The sequence below is a fragment of the Phacochoerus africanus genome, chromosome 8 (assembly GCF_016906955.1).
Source record: "Phacochoerus africanus isolate WHEZ1 chromosome 8, ROS_Pafr_v1, whole genome shotgun sequence".
Classification (NCBI taxonomy): domain Eukaryota; kingdom Metazoa; phylum Chordata; class Mammalia; order Artiodactyla; family Suidae; genus Phacochoerus; species Phacochoerus africanus.
The window spans coordinates 61308185-61328508 of NC_062551.1; the positions used below are offsets into that span (position 1 = coordinate 61308185).

At 48.7% G+C, this 20324-nt stretch overlaps 1 protein-coding gene across 1 annotated transcript; it reads left to right on the plus strand.

Annotated features, from left to right (window-relative positions):
* Nucleotides 1-2643: 2643 nt before the first annotated feature.
* Nucleotides 2644-18352, plus strand: LOC125132903 (zinc finger protein 264-like). The gene is given in 6 exon segments (XM_047790753.1): nt 2644-3014; nt 4795-4921; nt 12341-12436; nt 15115-15258; nt 16745-18175; nt 18178-18352. Coding segments are annotated over 6 exon segments (1878 nt in total). The 5' UTR covers nt 2644-2981; the 3' UTR covers nt 18225-18352.
* The last annotated feature ends 1972 nt before the right edge of the window (nt 18353-20324 follow it).

The window sequence follows — 20324 nt, forward strand, 5'->3', positions numbered from 1 at the left end:
TATCTTTTTGATGGCAACAGGTCTGTACTTTTATCCCATTTTATTCCTGATTTTGGAAATAGGTCAACTCTCTTGTTATTTCACTTATTTACTTATTTATTTTGTTTTTTTAGGGCCACCCCTGGGGCATATGGAAGTTCCTAGGCTAGCATCCAGCCTAAGGCACAGCCACAGTAACTTGGGATCTGAGCAACATCTGTAAACTACACCACAACTCATGGCGACAGCTGATCCTTAATGCACTGATCAGGACCAGGGATCGAACCCATGTCATCATGGACACTAGTTGGGTTGGTTACTGCCGAGCCACAACAGGAATTCCTCAACTATCTTTTTTTTTTTTTTTTCTTTTGTCTTTTTGCTATTTCTTGGGCCGCTCCCGCGGCATATGGAGGTTCCCAGGCTAGGGGTCGAATCGGAGCTGGAGCCACCGGCCTACGTCAGAGCCACAGCAACGCAGGATCCGAGCCGCGTCTGCAACCTACACCACAGCTCACGGCAACGCCAGATCGTTAACCCACTGAGCAAGGGCAGGGACCGAACCCGCAACCTCATGGTTCCTAGTCGGATTCGTTAACCACTGCGCCACGACGGGAACTCCTCAACTATCTTTTTAATCATTGTCAATCTTCTTAGACATTTATTGATATTACTGATTATCCTAAAGAAACAGCACTTTATTTTGATTTTTCTCTATTTTCTTTTTTTGTAGTTACCTTTGTTCCTGATATATTAATGTTTTTAATTAAAGTATAGTTCCTTTATAATATTGTGCCAGTGTCTGCTGTACAGCTGCTTTACGCTTTTTAATAACACTGATTTCTTTTCTGATCTTTATGATATTCTGTCTTCTACTTTGCTTTGGTTGTATTTTGCTTTTTTTATTTTTTGAGGGGTGCTGAGATTATTGATGTATTCTTTTAGCACTGTTCCAGCTTTATCCCACAAATTTTAATTACAATTTATTCAATTTTTAATATCCCTTGTTTCTTTTTGAGACTTCCCCTGCCTCTATTGGGTTATTTAGAAGTATACTGTTTAATTTCCTACAAGGAGCTGCGGAAGAGCCACACACTGGATGAACAGCAGACAGCCACAGTGAGGTGGGGGCTCAGGGCTCTGGGCTTCCTGCATTTACTGTGGGCTGGTGGAGGTCACTACTTATGGCTGTCATGAGTGTACAGGTTGCTTTTTTCTTCATTTCTGAATTTTCATTCTGTAAACTTGTTATTTATTTACTGGATTTTTGTGGCCATACCTGCGGCATATGGAGTTTAAGTCAGAGCTGCCGCTGCTGGCCTATGCCACACCCACAGCAACACTAGATATGAGCCACATCTGCAACCTACTCCACAGCTGATGGCAGTGCTAGATCGTTAAACCACTGAACATCTGAGGCCTGGGATCGAACCTGCATCCTCATGGATGCTGGTCAGATTCGTTGCCACTGAGCCAGAATGAGAACTCTTCGTTCTGTAAACTTTATATAATAATAACTTCCATCCTACAACTTCACATTCAGATACCCTAATTATCCCCAGAATATTAAGAGTGTCTATAAGTTTGGATTATTTGATCATAAGCAGCAGAATCTAACTGCTCTATACCTTGTGGAAAACGACATGAAAGGCTTTGAGGGACTTCCCTGAATAAGTGGAACTGACCTAGAAATAGGAAACAGAGATTTGGGAGGGCTCCAGATGTGGAAGCAGATAATCTTTGCGTGGAGGCTTCATTTCCACACTGCTTTTGCTTGGCTCACACAGATAATGGAGGAGTTGACAGATGCCCTGACCTACGGCCATGAAAACAAGGGGATTCAAGAGTTCCAGTCATGGCTCAGTGGAAAATGAATCTGACTAGTATCCATGAGGACACAGGTTTGATCCCTGGCCTTGCTCAGGGGGTGACTGGATCCGGCGTTTCTGTGACTGTGGCGTAGGCCAGAGGCTACAGCTCTGATTTGTCCGCTAGCCTAGAAATCCACACAAGCTGCGGGTTTCAAATCCAGGCAGGAACTCTCTGCCTAAGGTCAGACATGGGTTCAGTGAATAAGGGAAACAAATACTTAGTGCTTCTTACAGACATCGCAAACTGCACTGCTTGAAATTTCAGCCCCCGCACCTTAGGGGAGAGCAAATCCACTCTTGGGTGCTCCACGCCAACTCCATTACTTAGTGCATCATGTGGAGGCGGCGCTGGGCCAAAAAAATGCCCAAGAGCGCCGGCTCGCTTTGCCTGCGTTGCGTGGGAAGAAGACTTCCGGCGTCCTCCTTTCCGCGGTTATTTTGACTGCTCATTTATCCGCATCCTCCAAGGGAGTCTCCACAGAGGAGAGAAGGGGCACAACAAGGACGTCCCCAGGCGAGCCAGGGGCGAGGTTTCGCGCCTTTGCACCTGGCCTGACCCGACCCGGGGCAAGCGGCTCCGCCTCCAGAGCCTCAGTGTCCCCAGGGGTAGAATGCACAGTCTCGGTCCTTCCCCTCGGTGCCCCGCAGCTGCGCCCCCTGTGAAGCGGCGGATCTGATTCGGGCTCTGGCTGAGTCTCCTACACCTGGGAAGAGCTCCTCCAGACCGGACGCCGCCGCTCATGGCTGGCAGAGAAAAAACCTACATTACCCAGAAGGCTGGGCCCCGCGCCTTGGCGGCCGGCTCTGGGCCAATGACGGCCCCCGGCGGGGACATTTTTCCGCGGAGGGCGGGACTTCCGGCTTCCTTGCTGGCGGACGTCACTTGCGTGCGACGGTTCCGTCCACGCCAGCTGTGCGGTGGGCATTGGCGGTCTGTGGCCGTTTCGAGTGCGCCTCTTCGCGAATGACCGGAAGGGAGGCTAGGACTCGCCTCCGCTCCTTTGCGCGAGTCGGGAGCCTCCTTGTGATCGATCCCTTTTCCCGGGCAGAGAAGACGTGTCGGTCGGCCGAGCCCGCGGGACCCGTCTCAGGGGCCGCCTGTCCCGGCGCCCGCTGTCTCCTCGGGGGCCCATGATGGCGGCAGCGTGGATGGAGGCGGCGCGGGTGAGTGGACGATGTTGGTGGCACTGCTGCTTCTCTGCTGGTTCAGAAAGGCTCCTGCGCAGGCTGTGGGTGAAGAAAGGCACTAGGTATCTCTTTGCAGTTGTGTGTGTGTCCGGCAAGGGGGAGCTGACTCGTCCCTGACTTTACCTCCGTCTTAGAACAGGCGAGACGGAACGTACAGGTGGACGACCGACACCCAGTATATGAAAGGAGAACTTTGACACACCACCTGCCCAGGAATCCAAGCCCTTATCTACAATCAGCGACCCAGGAATCCTGCCCAGTTGAAGTCAGACTTGCCAGTAGCCAGATGTCTATCCCTAGAGACAGCCCAGGAAGGTGAACATGACTTTTTTTTGGTCTTTTTCTCTTTTTAGGGCTACACCCGTGGCATATGGAGGTTCCCAGGCTAGGGGTCCAATCCAAGCTACAGCTGCCGGCCTACACCACAGCCACAGCAACCCCAGATCTGAGCTGCATCTGCGACCTACACCACAACTGACGGCAACACCCGATCCTTAACCCACTGAGCGAGGCCAGGGATTGAACCTGCCTCCTCAGGGATGCTAGTGAGATTCGTTTCTGCTGAGCCACAAAGGGAACTCCCAATATTGTTATTATTAGTTATTCATTCCTTTGACATTCTAAGACCTGCAACTCACAGTTTCAGTGTTATTTCCATTGACTTGTGTCATTTTCCAATGGCTCCTGCATAGGAGGCTTCTCTCTCACGCTATAGGCATACTTTGCTTTGTTATGCTTTGCAAACATTTGTTTTTTTGCAAGTTGAGAGTATGTGGCAGAGTTCCCGTCGTGGCTCAGTGGTTAAGGAACCTGACTAGTATTCATGAGGTTGCAGGTTCAATCTCTGGCCTCACTTCAGTGAGTTATGGATCCAGTGTTGTCGTGAGCTCTGGTGTAAGTCGCAGACGCAGCTCAGGTCCCATGTTGCTGTGGCTGTGGTGAAGGCTGGCAGCTACAGTTCTGATTGGACCCCTAGCCTGGGAACCTCCATATGCCCCTAAAAAAAAAGTTTGTGACAACCCTGGTGCAGCAATTGTATCAGATCAGTAGCATGTTTTCAATAACATTTGCTTACTTTGACTTGCCTTGCTGAAGACTCAGATGATAGTTAGCTTTTTTTTTTTGTCTTTTTGCCTTTTCTAGGGCCACTCCTGCGGCATATGGAGGTTCCCAGGCTAGGGGTCTAATCGGAGCTGTATCTGCTGGCCTACGCCAGAGCCACAGCAATGCGGGATCCGGGCTGTGTATGCGACCTACAGCACAGCTCACGGCAATGCCCGATCCTTAACCCACTGAGCAAGGCCAGGGATCGAACCCGAAACCTCATGGTTCCTAGTCGGATTGGTTAACCACTGTGCCACGATGGGAACTCCATGGTTAGCATTTTTTCAGCAATGAAGTATTTTTAAATTAAAGTATGTGTTTTGTTTCGTTTTTTATGCATGTTGTTCTTTTAGCCCTGATGCTGTCGTGAGCTTAGACTATAGTGTAAACTTAATTTGATATGCACTGAGAAACTGAAAAATACATGTGACTTGTTTTATTGGGGGTGGTTTGGAACCAAACCTGCATTATCTGCAAGGTGTGCCTGTGTTGTTTTATGTCCACCTCACCTGCAGCCCAGCTTGGCCCTTCTGGACGTGCTCAGGTATTACGGCCTTGACCTTTGTGTGGCTCTACCGGCCATGCAGAGACAAGCTCTGATTCCATCCACTCGTCCCAAGGCTCATGCCGTTGTCTCGATTTGACATTGCAGGTGTCTGTGACCTTCGATGATGTGGCTGTGACGTTTACCCAGGAGGAGTGGGCACAGCTGGACCCAGCTCAGCGGACCCTGTACCAGGAGGTGATGCTGGAAAACCGTGGGCTGCTGGTGTCTCTGGGTAGGTCCCATGCAGTCCTCGGTGCGGGAGACCTGCTTCTTCCTTTATCCCAGCCTCTGGCTCCGTCTTGGCTGGTCAGGACAGCCTCAGGGGTGCTCCCTTCCTCTTCCTCAGAGCCTTCGTCATTGTCCATTCATCTCTTCCCCCCTGTGATCCCTGCGTTCTTTTATAAAGAAATATGTTTTCCCTTTGACTCCCAGAAATTTTTTTTTCTTTTTCTTTTTCTTTTTCTTTTTTTTACAGACACTTATGGCATATGGGGTTGAATTGGAGCTGCAGCTCCCAGCCTACACCACAGCCATAGCAATACCAGATCTGCACCGAATCTGCTGCTTACATCACAGATTGCACTAACACTGGATCCTTAACCCACTGAGTGAGGCCAGGGATTAAACCCACATTCTCATGGATCCTAGTTGGATTCATTAACCACTGCACCACGATGGGAACTCACTTAAAAAAAATTTTTTTTAAGTGGGTCGCTCTTTTTTTTTTTTTCATTTTAGGGCTGCACCTGTGATATATGGAGGTTCCCCCATAAGGGTCAAATTGGAGCTACAGCTGCTGGCCTACGCCACAGCCACATCAATGCCAGATCCGAGTTGTGTCTGTAACCTATACCACAGTTCATGGTAACACCAGATCCTTAACCCACTGAGGGAGGCCAGGGATCGAACGCTCATCCTCATGGGTCCTAGTCAGAGTCGTTTCCGCTGCACCACGTAGGGGAACGGTACCAAAAAATTTTTAATGATCAAATAATTGGTTCTCTCATATTTGACCTCACATTAAGAATCCTTGGGGTGATTGTAGTGGAGAGTTTTGGAAGATATAAGATAAATTGCTCTAAAGCGTATAGAAAAACAGTTTATCATGAGGTTGAAGAGGAGGAAGGGAAGTAGAGATATATGAAATCCTTGTCGTCAGGCCCATAAGTAAGGTTCCTGTTTATATAGCATTAGCCACGAAAATCTGAAATTTGGCAAGTGTCCACCAGTATGTTGCAGGAGTTATCAGATGTGTTAAAAGTATGGTTTTATACACATGCTTGCACGTGTATGTGGTATTTGTTTTAAGAAAGCAAAAACTTTTTCCTCTTCTCACAACACTTCTCATATCAGATGTGTGGGTTTTCCCCACCAGGCAGTTCTCACCCTGTGTGGAATTGGCTCAGACTCTGCAGGTTAATAAGAGTTCAGTCCCACAAGACAGCCTGTCTTCCCACCCGCCCACCTCAGCTACCAGTCACCAGCCCTAAGTGGGAGGTTCCCACAAGCCCTCCTTGGGTTCAGTACTTTGCCAGAACAGCCCACAGAACTCGGGAGAGCGCCTTACTGTTACCTGTTGATCACACAGGATAGAAGGCAGAGACGCCCACCTGGAAGGGATGCATGGGGCATGGTATGTAGCAGAGCATCTGTGCTCTCTCCAGGCTCCCACCCTCGGCGCCGTGATGGGCTCACCAGCCTGGAAGATCTCTGAAGCGGTCTGGGTGGGGTTGTTGTGGAAGCTTCATGGTGTAGGCATGATTGATGAAATCGCTGGTCATTGGTGGTTGAACTCAGTCTCCAGCCCTTCTCCCCACACATGCACAGAGCAGAGGCGGGGGCTGAATTTCCAAGCTTCACATCACAGTGTTGCTTCCCTTGGCCGTCAGCTCCTCTGGAGGGAGCTTCCCAACAGTCACTTCATGAACATCAGGTCAGACGTGGTAGAAAGGGGCTTGTTAGAATAAAAGGTACTCCTTTTCACCTTTACCGGTCTTTTTTTCTTTTTTTTGACTTTTGTCTTTTTAGGTCCACACCCTCGGCATATGGAGGTTCCCAGGTTAGGGGTCTAATCAGAGCTGTTGCCTGCCGGCCTATACCACAGCCACAGCAACGCAGGATCCCAGCCGCGTCTTTGACCTACACCACAGCTCACGGCAACGCCGGATCCTTAACCCACTGATTGAGGCCAGGGATTGAACACATAACCTCCTGGTTCCTAGTCAGATTTGTTTCCACTGCACCAAGACAGGAACTCCCCACTTTTATCTCTTCTTGAGCTATTTCACGACCTAGGGACAAAGGCCAAATACATGTTCTTTTTTTTTTGGTTTTTTTTTTGCCATTTCTTGGGCCACTCCCATGGCATATGGAGGTTCCCAGGCTAGGAGTCAAATCAGAGCTGTAGCCGCTGGACTACACCACAACCACAACAACGCAGGATCCAAGCCGCGTCTGCGACCTACACCACAGCTCTCGGCAACACCAGATCCTTAATCCACTGAGCAAGGCCAGGGATTGAACCTGCAACCTCATGGTTCCTAGTCAGATTCGTTAACCACTGAGCCACGACGGGAACTCCCCAAATACATATTCTTATATCATAATGTGTAACCAAGGGAAAGAGAGGTTATAGTTGGAGGCACGTACCTCTTGGGGAAAGCAATAATCTCCTTTGTTATTTTTTATTTTATTTTGCTTTTTCAGAGCCCGACTTGCAGTATATGGAAGTTCCTCGGCTGGAGGTGGAATTGGAGCTGCAGCTGCCAGCCTACACCACAGCCACAGCAGTGCCAGGTCAGAGTTGCATCTGCAGTCTACACCGCAGCTCGTGGCAACGTGGGATCCTTAACCCACTGAGCAAGGCCGGGAATCGAACACACATCCTCATTGATGCTCGTCAGTTCATTACTGCTGAGCCACAACAGGAACTCCTCCATTAATATTTGAATGCCACAGATAGTAGCATTCTCTACCAGATTTCTCCTTGGGTAGTGAGAAAGGAATGTACCAGGGTGATGGGCTAAGTAGATTGGAAGCTCGGGAACAGGATAGATTCCCTTGTAGAAGAAAGGAGGACGATCCCAGGTCTGGTGTCTGCCTTAGGAGAGGCAGTCCGTGTCCGCAGGGCGAAGGCTTTAGTGTCCTAGGGGAGGTCTTGGCCGCGAGACTGGGGTGTCTGCAGGGGTGTATGCAGTGCAGTTGATGTGGGCCTCGGTGTTTGCCGTGTTTGTTTGAAACAGTGGCTTACTTGATGGGTTTGGACCTCCGGGGTATAAACCAGTGAAAGTACCCAGACTGCTAATAGTAAGACCAACAGTTGGTGGAATGGTGTGTGGTTGTTTTCAAGGTTTGATTTGTTGGTTTTGTTTTGCCATTTGTATTTTTCGTTTTTGAGGCGGAGGCTTAAATGGCTCCCACATCAGGTGAGTAGTCGCCTGGCCTGTGGGACGGTTGGTGGTTAATGGGCCTTAGGAGAGGGTGCTCCCTGGTCTGGCCTCCAGCCTCAGGGGACAGGGACACACTCTGTGCGTAACTTCAGGGGAAAACAGTGTAAATGGCCTCATGTAGAAAAGTCTCTGTGTACAGGGGGGCAGGCACATTCAAGTCTAGGAAATGGCAGCGGGTGGGTTTGAACGTTGGTGTGTGATGTAAGGAGGCCAAGGGCCTTGAGTCAAGGCTGCGCGCAAGATAGAGGCCCCCATAGGGGTTTTCTGTCGAACTGGAATTTGAAAGGAATTCTGAAGGAGATTGTTATGCTTCTCAGTTAAACTAGCTATTTGGGGTCTGTTGGGGCCGTGGAAACTCTGCAGAATGCCTCTCCCCAGAGCCCGGCATTGTGTAGTTTGAGAAGTGAAATCTGTATTGAGGTTACGCTCGGTAACATCTAATCCAAAGGGGAGTTCCCTGGTGGTCTAGTGGTTAGGACCTAGGGCTTTGACCGCTGCAGCTTGGGTTTAATCCCTGGCCTGGGAACTGAGATCTCACATCAAGGCACCACAGGCCCCCCCCCCCCAAAAAAATAGAGTGTCATGGCAAGGCCTCGCATGGTGCCTTATAAATATAGGGAGATATGATTTTCACTTTGGCGAATGAAGAAGTTCTGTACTCTGAAGGCAGCTGGTTTTTGACAGTGGCCCAACAGGGCTTATGAAGGAATGTGGGGATGAGGCCATTGGTCAATCAGGGTACCTGGTGTGAAGATGACCCCCTGAGTTTGGCTAAGTAATATTTCTTAGGTCCCTTTTTTCTCTTCTTTATTTTTTCCTTTTTCAGGTACACCTGTGGCATATGGAAATTCCAGCCGAGGGATCAATCTGAGCCACAGCAGAAACAACCCCGGACCCCTAACCCACTGTGCCACAGCAGGAGCTCCAGTTCTTTTTTTTTTTTTTTTTTTTAAATAAAGCTGCAGTTTATTTACTTACTTATTTTTTCGTCTTTTTTTTGTCTTTTCCAGGGCCACACCCGTGGCATATGGAGGTTCCCAGGCTAGGGCTCTCATCAGAGCTGTACCCGCTGGCTTGCGCCAGAGCCACAGCAATGCCAGATCCGAGCCACATCTGCAACCTACACTGCAGCTCAAGGCAACACCAGATGCTTAACCCACTGAGTGAGGCCAGGGATCGAACCCGCATCCTCATGATTCCTAGTCAGATTTATTAACCACTGAGCCATGACGGGAACTCCCAGTCTCATTTTTTATTTGGACTTGCTGGCTAAGGGACAGAAAGCAGCAGCGTTCTTCCGAGCGCCGTGACGCACGAAGGATAATGGAACCTGTGATCTCTCACAGTTCGCTCACTTAATCCTGAGGGGCTCCCCGAGTAGCCGAGGGGTGTGGGGAGGGGTGACTTCCAGCGCCATGGCATCGGGCCAGGGGCTGAGGACAAGAAGCCACCTCCTCTGTACAATCTGTCAGAGGGCCCAGGTTGGGGTCCAGTCTGTCTCGAGGCCTCTGCATCTGTGCTAAGCTTGGGATGTGCTATTTGTGTGACCTGAAGCATGATGGGCAGCTGAGGGTGGAGGGCAGAGGCTCAGGGTCTTAAGAGCCTTTATTTAGGAGAGCCTTGTGGGTACTAAGGGGTTTATGAGTGGGTAGCACCAGGCCGAGGGGTCCGTCTGTTACACCAGAAGCCCTTGGGCACCTTGAGGCCATGGGAGGTGATTCAGAAACTTAAGAAGGTGTGAGGACAGGCCCTGTAAGCCTCTTTAGTGAGCGAGCCCTGGGAGCACTAATGGGACTGGCTGACAGTATTTTCAACAGATTTTTAGAGCCTTTGTTGGAGGGAGCCTCATTTAAGGTGGGTTGATTTGTAAGGATTAGCATCAGGGAGATTAAAGACAATTTATAACTGAGGACTATGTGGCCACCAGCCCCAAAATAATACTCAGTAGTATTGTCTAAAACTAGTCCCTGAAGGACTAAACGATGTTGGAATTATTCCTCAAGTGAATCTCCTTGGACAAGGTCATTGACGACCTGTGCGGCCAAGGTCTCTTCTGCGGAGGGTGTGGGCGGGGCAGGGCTGCTGAGCCGCCCCACCTGTAGCCTGGGAAACAGACGCCGAGCAGAACGCGTCCACCAGATCTTTTTTTTTTTTTTTTTGTCTTTTTGCTATTTCTTTGAGCTGCTCCCGCGGCATATGGAGGTTCCTAGGCTAGGGGTCTAATCAGAGCTGTAGCCGTCGGCCTACGCCAGAGCCACAGCAACGCGGGATCCGAGCCGCGTCTGCAACCTACACCACAGCTCACGGCAACGCCGGATCGTTAACGCACTGAGCAAGGGCAGGGACCGAACCGCAACCTCATGGTTCCTAGTCGGATTCGTTAACCACTGCGCCACGACGGGAACTCCCCGCCACATCTTTAAGTGCAGAATGATACCAGGGTCTCGTAATTTTGGATATTGGGGGTGTGGCTCGTATTAGTCAGCTCAGGCTGCCATTACTGTGTGTTGAAACACGGTTCAGCGTAACCACCTGATGCGGATCTCCTCCTGGCCACCTTCTTGCCGTGTCCTCAGCTGACCTTCCTCCGGCTTGGCAAGACCTTTGCTTCCTCTTCAGCAGATACCAGTGCTGCCAGATCAGGGCCCCGCCATGTCCTCATCAAACCTTAATTACCTCCTTAAAGCTCCATCTCCAAGGAGGATCACACTGGGGATTAGGACTTAACATATTGCAGTTGAGGGGGGCGCAGTTCAGCCCAAAACTGGGATCTCAGCGGGTGGGAACAGAGCATTAAGATTGCAGTAGCCCACTGTGAGGTGCCCTGTGCTTTCTGGTTGGGCTCTCGGATGGAGAAGCAGTGGGGACCATTATCCCTTTATAAAGTAGGTCTTAGGTAGGTAAGGATTACTCCCCCACGACCGTCTTTCATCTTACATTGGCCTATGCAAATTACTTGAACTCAGGTCTGCAGGGTCCCATTTCAGCAAGCCAGCTTGTAAGTGCCAAAAACTTATTTTTATTATGTATTGTGTCAGAGCATCTCTGCCCAGTATGGGTTTCTAAATTGGGCAGTGGGTACTAGGAATATGGGAAATTTAGGCAAGGCTGCAGTCACAGTGAGGCACACCTGTTTTTCCTCTGTTGTATGTTTAGGTACTTTTTATTTGCTTTTTCATTTTTAAAAATATTTAATTCCTTTTTTAGATTGTAGAGTAATTTAGTGGAATCCCCAGGAATAACTGTGATTTCAGCCCCAGGATTGAGGTCATGAAGTTTTGTTCTTTGGTGCATTTCAAGAAGTTCTAAAGTTAATTTACAACCTGTGCTGTAGAGTCAGGCAACCCAACCAGTGCCCTGCTGTGTTTCGGTGATAGAAATTTCTTCAGTATATAGACTTTGTTATGTTAGTTATGTTATACATACCTATTATAATAATTTGTTGCATAAATTGTATGTTTTTAGTATCAATTTTAGGTTTCCAATTGGGTTAAATCATAGACAGTGTTCTAATTTAGTTATGTGGGCTTTTTTGTCTTTGTAGGGCCGCACCTGCAGCATATGGAGTTTCCCAGGCTAGGGGTCCCATCTGAGCTGCAGCTTCCAGCCTACACCACAACCACAGCAACACCCTGTCCGAGCAGATCCAAGTTGCATCTGCAACCTACACCGCAGCACAGCCTCGCCAGATCCTTAACCCACTGAGCAGGGCCAGGGATCAAACCTACATCCTCATGGATGCTAGTGGGGTTCGTTACTGCTGAGACCCACGGGAACTCCTCTTTCGGTGGTTTTTCACTCTCTTGCTATCCAGGCCTCCCCTCCGGAGTCTGCTTTCACTTGGACGTGAACCAGACGTGCCAGGAGGTGGGGTGCACAAGGGGTTGAGATGCACTTGGATTAACTGAAGGGGTCGTATTCTCCAGGTCTCCTGGCCACACCTGAAGGGTGTTTGAGTTCTGCGCGTTGGAAGTCAGAGAATCCGTGCCGTCCACACAACCCGCACTACATACAGGCTGAGGTCTGGGAATCCCAGCAGTGGGGCTTTTGCCCTTGGTTTCCAGGTCCGGATTCGGCATTCTGTGTGCACGGGAGCAGCGTCCTCCTGGCCTCCCGGCCACAGCCTGAGTTCCCAGACTCGGTTGAGAGGTGGTGTTCGTGTTCACAGAAATCCAGTATCTTCTTCCTGCCTCCATGAACAGGGTGTCCGGTTCCCAGACCTGAGCTGATCTGCCAGCTGGAGCACGGGCAGGAGCTGTGGATGGTGCAGAAAGACCTCTCCCAAAGCACCTGTCCAGGTAGGAGCCCAGGTGTGGGCGGGGGGAGGCCCTGGCCCTGGTCCCCAGGGGAGGCCATGGAACCCTTTGACCTCAGTGTGCACATAAGGAGTATAGTTTTTTGTTTGTTTGTTTTTCATTTTAGTCAGTGGATTTTGTTACATTTACAGTTGTGCAACAATCATCACAACCCAGTTTTTAATAGCATTTCCATCCCTAACCCCCTGTCCATCTCCCCAACCTGTGTCCTTTGGAAACCATACGTTTTTCAAAGTCTGTGAGTCAGTATCTGTTCTCAAAGAAGTTCATTGTGTCCTTTTTTGAGGTTCCACATGCAAGTGATAGCATTTGACGTTGGTGTCTGACTGTCTAACTAACTTGGCATGATAATTTCTAGGTCCATCCATGTTGGGCAAAGGCCATTATTTCGTTCCTTTAGTGGCTGAGTAATATTCCACTGTGTATTGGTACCACCTCTGCTTTACCCCGGCCTCTGCAAGGAGTATAGTCTTTCCATGCCCAGCGCGTCACCAGTGTTTCCGGCTCCCTTCACTCTATATTCCTCCCTCTTATGAAGATGCTGGTCTGCCATCTACCAAAGCTCCTTTTCTGTCTTTTTCTTGAGCCCTCTGTTCCTTTTCCATGGCCTGTGGGTAAAGGCTGTAATCCTACTATAAGGTAGATACCCTTCTCCTTATTCAATCTCACCTTAGTTTCCATGCAAATCCTACAGGCTGTCAAGTTCCACAGTAACTCAAGTTGGTATTTTAGGGGGGATTGTCCTGAATTTATATAATCATTTTGGTAGAATTGTCAGTTTGTTTGTTCGGCGGTGCCCATGTCATGCAGGGCCAGGGGTCTAACCTGAACTGCAGCAATGACAACACTGGATCCTTACCTGCTAGGCCACCAGGAAAGTCCTGTCAATTTTATATTTTTCAACTTTCTCTTTTTTTCTCAGTTTTATTGAGAAACAGTTGACATACATTACTGTATAAGTTATAGCACGGTGGTTTGATTTACACGTATTGTAAAATGATTAATACAGTAAGTTCAGCTGCCACATCTTATCATATGGATAAAATAAAAAGGAAAGAAAGAAAAAAAAGGAAAAAAGTGTTTGTACTTATGAAGAGAACTTTTAGGATTACTCTCCCAACAGTGTTTTCTATCACACAGCAGCGTTTGCTACAGTCCTATGGTTGCACATTAGAACCCTAGTACTTATTTCTCTGGAAGTTGGTACCTTTTGACCACCTCTCTCTAGTTTCCCCAGCCCTCACTTTGTTTTTGTTTTTGTTTTTTTATTACGCAAATGAATTGATCACATCTAGTTGTATAATGATCATAACAATCCAGTTTCACAGGATTCCCATCCCACAGCCCAAGCACATCCCCCCACCCCCCAAACTGTCTCCTCTGGGGACCATAAGTTTTTCAATGTCTGTGAGTCAGCATCTGTTCTGCAAAGAAGTTCAGTCTGTCCTTTTTTCAGATTCCACATGTCAGTGAAAGCATTGGATGTTGGTGCCTCATTGTATGGCTGACTTTACTTAGCATGGTAATTTCTAGGTCCAGCCATGTTGCTAAAAATGTTGGTATTGCGTTCCTTTTAATGGCTGAGTAATATTCCATTGTGTATATGTACCACATCTTCTGGATCCACTCCTCTGTCAATGGACATTTAGGTTGTTTCCATGTCTTGGCTATTGTAAATAGTGGTGCAATGAACATCAGAGTACATGTGTCTTTGCGAGTCATGGTTTTCTCTGGATAGATGCCCAGGAGTGGGATTGCTGGATCAAATGGTAGTTCTATGTTTAGTTTTCTGAGGACTCTCCATACTGTTTTCCACAGTGGTTGCACCAATTGACAATCCCACTAACAGTGGCATAGTGTTCTTTTTTCTTCACACCCTCTCCAGCTCTTATTGTTTGTAGACTTTTGGATGATGGCCATTCTGGCTGGTGTAAGGTGGTACCTCATCGTGGTTTTGATTTGCATCTCTCTAATAATGAATGACACCCGTCCTCACTTTGAATTCTTCATTCACTCCTGTTAATGTCTTAGGTAAAGCAGTATCATTTTCTCCATCTAGATCATTTGTATCTTGTTAGTCTTTACACAGTATGTCTATCCCGGTCCTGCTCCCCTCCTGCCTCACTGAAACCCAGGTTAGAACCATGGGAATCAGCTTCCCTTCTCCCCCACCTGGCCCTGGATTCTCATCGATGAGATGCCATCCTCCTGGTCTGCAGGGCCTGTGACAGTTCTGTGACCTGGGACTGTGGTGCCCCTCCCACCTTCTCTCTGCAGCATATGGAGTTCCTGGGCCAGGGATCAGATCCAAGCCACATCTGTGGCAGTGCTGGATCCTTAACCCAGTCTGCTCGGCCAGGGATCAAACCTGTGTCCCAGCACTGCAGAGACGCCACTGATCCCGTTACAAGGTGGCAAAACTCCCGTGGCACCCCACTCTTGTGGTGCCAGCAGGACTGACTCCCTGATCTCTTCCTGCACACAGTTGGCAGACTCAAGGCTCAGAACAGAGCTCCAAGACTGCCAGGTCTGCCCAGGTGGTCTGGCACAGCTCCAAGTCGAGGCTTTCCCAGTCTGCTCAGGTTTGACGATCTGCGAGGAAGACCCATGAAATTCCCTAACACCTGCCATTCTCACAAAACAGATCATGTTTGTTACAGGCGAAGGATACAGATTAGAAGGGGGCCTGGAGGTGTTCCAACCGCGAAGTTTCCATGTCTTCAGCAGCTCCTTACCTCCCAGGATCGATGTGTGGCCGTCTGTGCCCGAAGATTCATCAACCAGCGAAATTCAGCAGAGCCTCGGTACCCAGATCTTTATTGAGCCTTCATTACAAAAGCTCGGTTGATTGAGTTGGTGTACTCAGGTCTCCGTCTGCAGCCCTCCTTTCATTTCCAGAGCCCAGCTGATTTACCCCGTGGTTCAAAGCTCTGCCTTTTGGGGGTTTTTTTTTGTTTTTTTTTTTTGTTTGTTTGTTTTTGTTTTTTTTTTGCTGAGGCATGCGAAGTTCCTGGGCCAGAAATCCAACCCAGGCCACAGCAGAGACAACACCAAATCGTTAACCCACTGCCCCTCAGGGGGACTCCCAAAAGCCTCAGCTTTCTGATTACATGGTTGGTCTTTGTGTGGCCAGACCATATTCAAGCCTAGTGCCATCTTTTAGTATAAACTATCCAGAGGCCCATGATAAGTTGTCTGTTGTCATAGAGTAGGCACATCCCTAGGTGCAAACCATGAACAACAGAGACTCACCTATCACTCTGGGGATACCAAAGGTTTTCAAGTTACTTCCCTAGAGGTGGGACAAAGACCATATTTTTCTTTGGAGACAGTTTTTTATCTTATCAGGGACACAGTTGGGTCATATGGAGGTTCCCATGCTGGGGGTCCAATTGAAGCTGCTGGCCTACACCACAGCCACAGCAACACCAGATCCGAGCCACATCTGCGACCTATACCACAGCTCACAGCAACGCCAGATCCCTAACCCACTGAGCAAGGCCAGGGATGGAACCTGTGTCTTCATGGATGTTAGTCATACTCCTGCTGAGCCATAATGGGAACTTGTGGAGCCAGTTAACTTTGCATTTTACACTTCCTGACTGTAGCCAGGGCTGCATTAGATGCCCTCTCCTAGTGTTCTTACAGCAACATCGAACGTACTTGGTTAACGGACTGAAAAGACACAGGTGTTATTACTCTGTCCAGCCATGTCCAGTATGAAATTGTACTGGCGTCTTCACTCCAGATCCTCCATCATCTCACCTAGATGCTCTTACCCTTTTGGGTTTTTTTTTTTTTTTTTCTTTTTTGTCATTTCTAGGGCCGCACCTGCGGCATATGGAGGTTCCCAGGTTAGGGGTCTAATTGGAGCTACAGCTGTGGCATATACCACAGCCACAGCAACACCAGATCTGAGCCAAGGCTTCGACCTACACCACAGCTCACGGCAACACCGGATCCTGAAACCCCTGATTGAGGCCAGGGATCAAACCCACATCCTCATGGCTGCTATTCTCAGTGGTTTCGTTAACCACTGAGCCATGACGGGAACGCCTAGATCCTCTTACTCTTGTTTATACTTTCTCTTGGTTGGCCATTTTCAAGCTTTCAGCAGTTCAGTGACCAAGAAAAAAAGCAATTACACTCCTTAGATTTAGGGATAGCAACCCTAACACACACAGAGGCACTGTTTTCCTTGTTTTTGGTTTGTTTTTCCACTGAAATGCTGATTTTGTTTCTTCTTTGTTGGTATTACTAATGGGCCCTGTTTTCTCGGATTTTTTTCAGGTGACAGAGGGAAACCCAAGACCAGAGAACCTAGCCCTTGGGAGCCAGCCGTCTCTGAGGGAGCCTCCCTCCGGGAACCAACACAAGGAGGCCTAGGGGACCCCCAGTCGGGACAAACCAAGGATCAGGATGGGCCATCGGTAGTGCAGGAAGGGCCCTTTGGACGAGGGATAGCCTCCCAGAGGGGGAAGCTTCCTGGGAAAGTGAGTCCTGAACATGGCCGCTCAGGGACAGCTGATGGTGTGAGTTCACGGGGTGTGCAGGAGCCCTTCCCTCCAGGAGGAGCTGTCCGTGACCGTGACTCAGGTGGATCAGGTAAAGATGCCATGATCCAGGAAGAGGAAAATATCTTTAAGTGCAACGAATGCGGGAAAGTGTTTAACAAGAAACACCTTCTTGCTGGGCATGAAAAGATTCACTCTGGGGTGAAGCCATATGAATGCACGGAGTGTGGGAAAACGTTTATTAAGAGCACGCACCTGCTCCAGCACCACATGATCCACACTGGGGAGAGGCCCTACGAGTGCATGGAGTGCGGCAAGGCCTTCAACCGCAAGTCCTACCTCACGCAGCACCAGCGGATCCACAGTGGAGAGAAGCCGTACAGGTGCAGTGAGTGCGGAAAGGCCTTCACCCACCGCTCCAATTTTGTCTTACATAAGAGGAGACACACCGGGGAGAAATCCTTCGTGTGCAAAGAATGTGGGCAGGTCTTCCGACATAGGCCCGGATTCCTTCGACATCACATCGTCCACAGCGGCGAGAATCCGTACGAGTGCTTTGAGTGCGGCAAGGTCTTCAAACACAAGTCGTACCTCGTGTGGCACCAGCAGACACACACCGGGGAGAAGCCCTATGAGTGCAGCGAGTGCGGCAAGGCCTTCTGTGAGAGCGCCGCCCTCATTCACCACTACGTCATCCACACCGGGGAGAAGCCCTTCGAGTGCCTCGAGTGCGGGAAGGCCTTCAACCACAGGTCCTACCTCAAGAGGCACCAGCGGATTCACACCGGGGAGAAGCCTTTTGTGTGCACCGAGTGTGGAAGGGCCTTCACCCACTGCTCCACCTTCATCTTGCATAAAAGGGCCCACACTGGCGAGAAGCCCTTTGAGTGTAAAGAATGTGGAAAAGCCTTTAGCACTCGGAAAGATCTCATTCGGCACTTCAGCGTCCACACTGGGGAGAAGCCCCATGAGTGCACGGAGTGCGGGAAGGCCTTTAACCGCAGGTCAGGCCTGACGAGGCACCAGCGGATTCACAGTGGCGAGAAGCCCTATGAATGCATGGAGTGTGGGAAATCCTTCTGCTGGAGCACCAACCTCATTCGACACGCCATCATCCACACGGGAGAGAAGCCTTACAAGTGCAGTGAGTGTGGAAAGGCCTTCAGTCGCAGCTCCTCCCTCACTCAGCATCAAAGGGTTCATACTGGGCGAAACCCTGTCAGCGTGACAGATGTGGGAAGACCCTTCCCAGGTGACCAAACCTCAGCCACCCTCCGAGAACTCCTGCTGGGAAAAGACTTTCTGAATGTAAACCCCGAGGAGACTCTTTTGCAGGAGAAAACATCTACCACAACGTCTGATCATACATACCAAAGAGAAACCCCACAGGTATCTTCACGATGAGAGAACCTGTCACAGGTCATCCATCAGTCGTGTGAAGACGCATTTGAGAGATTGGCGCAGCGTCAAGCCTTATTCTGCATCTCAGAATTCATCGGTGAGGGAGAGACTGTTTGTGTAGCTACTGTTTTTCTCCTTAGTTTACACTGCAGTGTTATCTCAGGAATTTTTATAAAGAGAAGGTAGAGACTTAGAAGAGAAAATGTATCGCAAACACAGTTTTTCTGAGACTCCTCTGTCAAGCTTTCGGCACTTTGTCATGGATTCCTTAGTTTACTTGGGGTGAAGGGGTGTTATTTCAGAGGCAAAGGGCCTTGATCCTTCGTGTGTCTTGTGCGTATACAGTCATTGCTGTCCGGTGTCTGGGGAGTTAGATGGTTGGGGGCAGGTATTTAAGCAGCTAAGGATGCACATAGGACAGATGGGCCCATTTTATCATGCCGGTTAAGGCTTTTCAGGCTTTAGTTTTTTAGAAGAACCCGGCTGTTCTTTTGGTGGCTTTAACCACTACGCATTCAGTCTTTTTATTGATCCAGTATATTGTGTACTTAATTTATATAGCTATACAGTAAAATTTAAAATTGGGTAAAATGAGGGAGTTCCTGTTGTGGTGCAGGAGAAGTGAATCCACCTAGTATCTGTGAGGATGTGGGTTTGATCCTTGGCCTCTCTCAGTGGGTTAAGATCCGGTGTTGCCACGAGCTGTGCTGTAGGTCGCAGACATGGGTTAGATCCTACATTGCTGTGGCTGTGGCTGGCAGCTACAGATCTTAGGATGCAAAAAAATCTTGCCCACATATTTATCAAAATCGATGTAAACCTGTAGAGCAGTTTCAGAAGTAGCACCATGAACACATTACATGATATGACCCTTCATTTATTTAATTCTTTCCTTTCCTGCTCCTTTTTATGGCTGCACCTGTGGCATGTGGGAGTTCCTGGGCTAGGGGATGAGTCGGACCTACAGATATAACCTATACAACTTGAGATCCAAGCTGCATATGGAGCCTACAGTGCAGCACATAGCAACACCAGATCCTTAACCCACTGAGCAAGGCAGGGAACGAACCCTCAACTTCATGGTTCCTAGTCGGATTCGTTAACCACTGCGCCACGACGGGAACTCCAGAATCTTTGATATTTCTATTTAGAAATGTCAATTGCAAATCAGTTTTTATTTATTATTTATTTTTTTTGTCTTCTTCCAGCTGCACCTGTGGCATATGGAGGTTCCCAAGCTGGGGTGGAATTGGGGCTTTAGCACAACCATGCCAGATCTGAGCTGCATCTTTGACCTACACTACAGCTCATGGTAGCACTGGATGCTTAACCCACTAAGAGTGGCCAGGGAGTGAATCTGCATCCTCATGGACACTAGTCAGGTTCATTCTGCCGAGCCATGATGGGAACTCCAAATTAGTTTTATTTCTTCCTGTCTCTGCACCTGTTATTTTACTGCATTAGCTAGGACTTCCAGTATGTTGAATAGGAGTAATAAGAAAGGACATCCTTGTCTGGTTCCTTATATTAGAGGGAACACGTTCAGTTTTTCATTAAGTGCAATGTTAGGTGTAAGGTTCTTTTTCCACAGAGTTTTCCAACAAGTGTAGAAAGTTTCCCTCTGTTCTTAATTTGCTGAGATTTTTGTTATGGTGAATGAGTGTTGAGTTTTGTCAAATGCTTTATCTCCGGTTGATATGATCATCTGAGTTTTCTTCAGTATCTTAATTGATGTGATGTAGTGCACTGAGTTTTGCCTATTGAACCAGCCTTGCATCCTTGAAATAAACCCCACTTGGCTGTGGAATGTAAGTTTTTTTATTTTTTTTTTAGGGCTGCACTTGCAGCACATGGAGGTTCCCAAGCTATGGGTTGAATCAGAGCTGCAGCTGCTGGCCTATGCCAGAGTCACAGCAAGGTGGGATCTGAGCCGCATCTGCGACCTACACCACAGC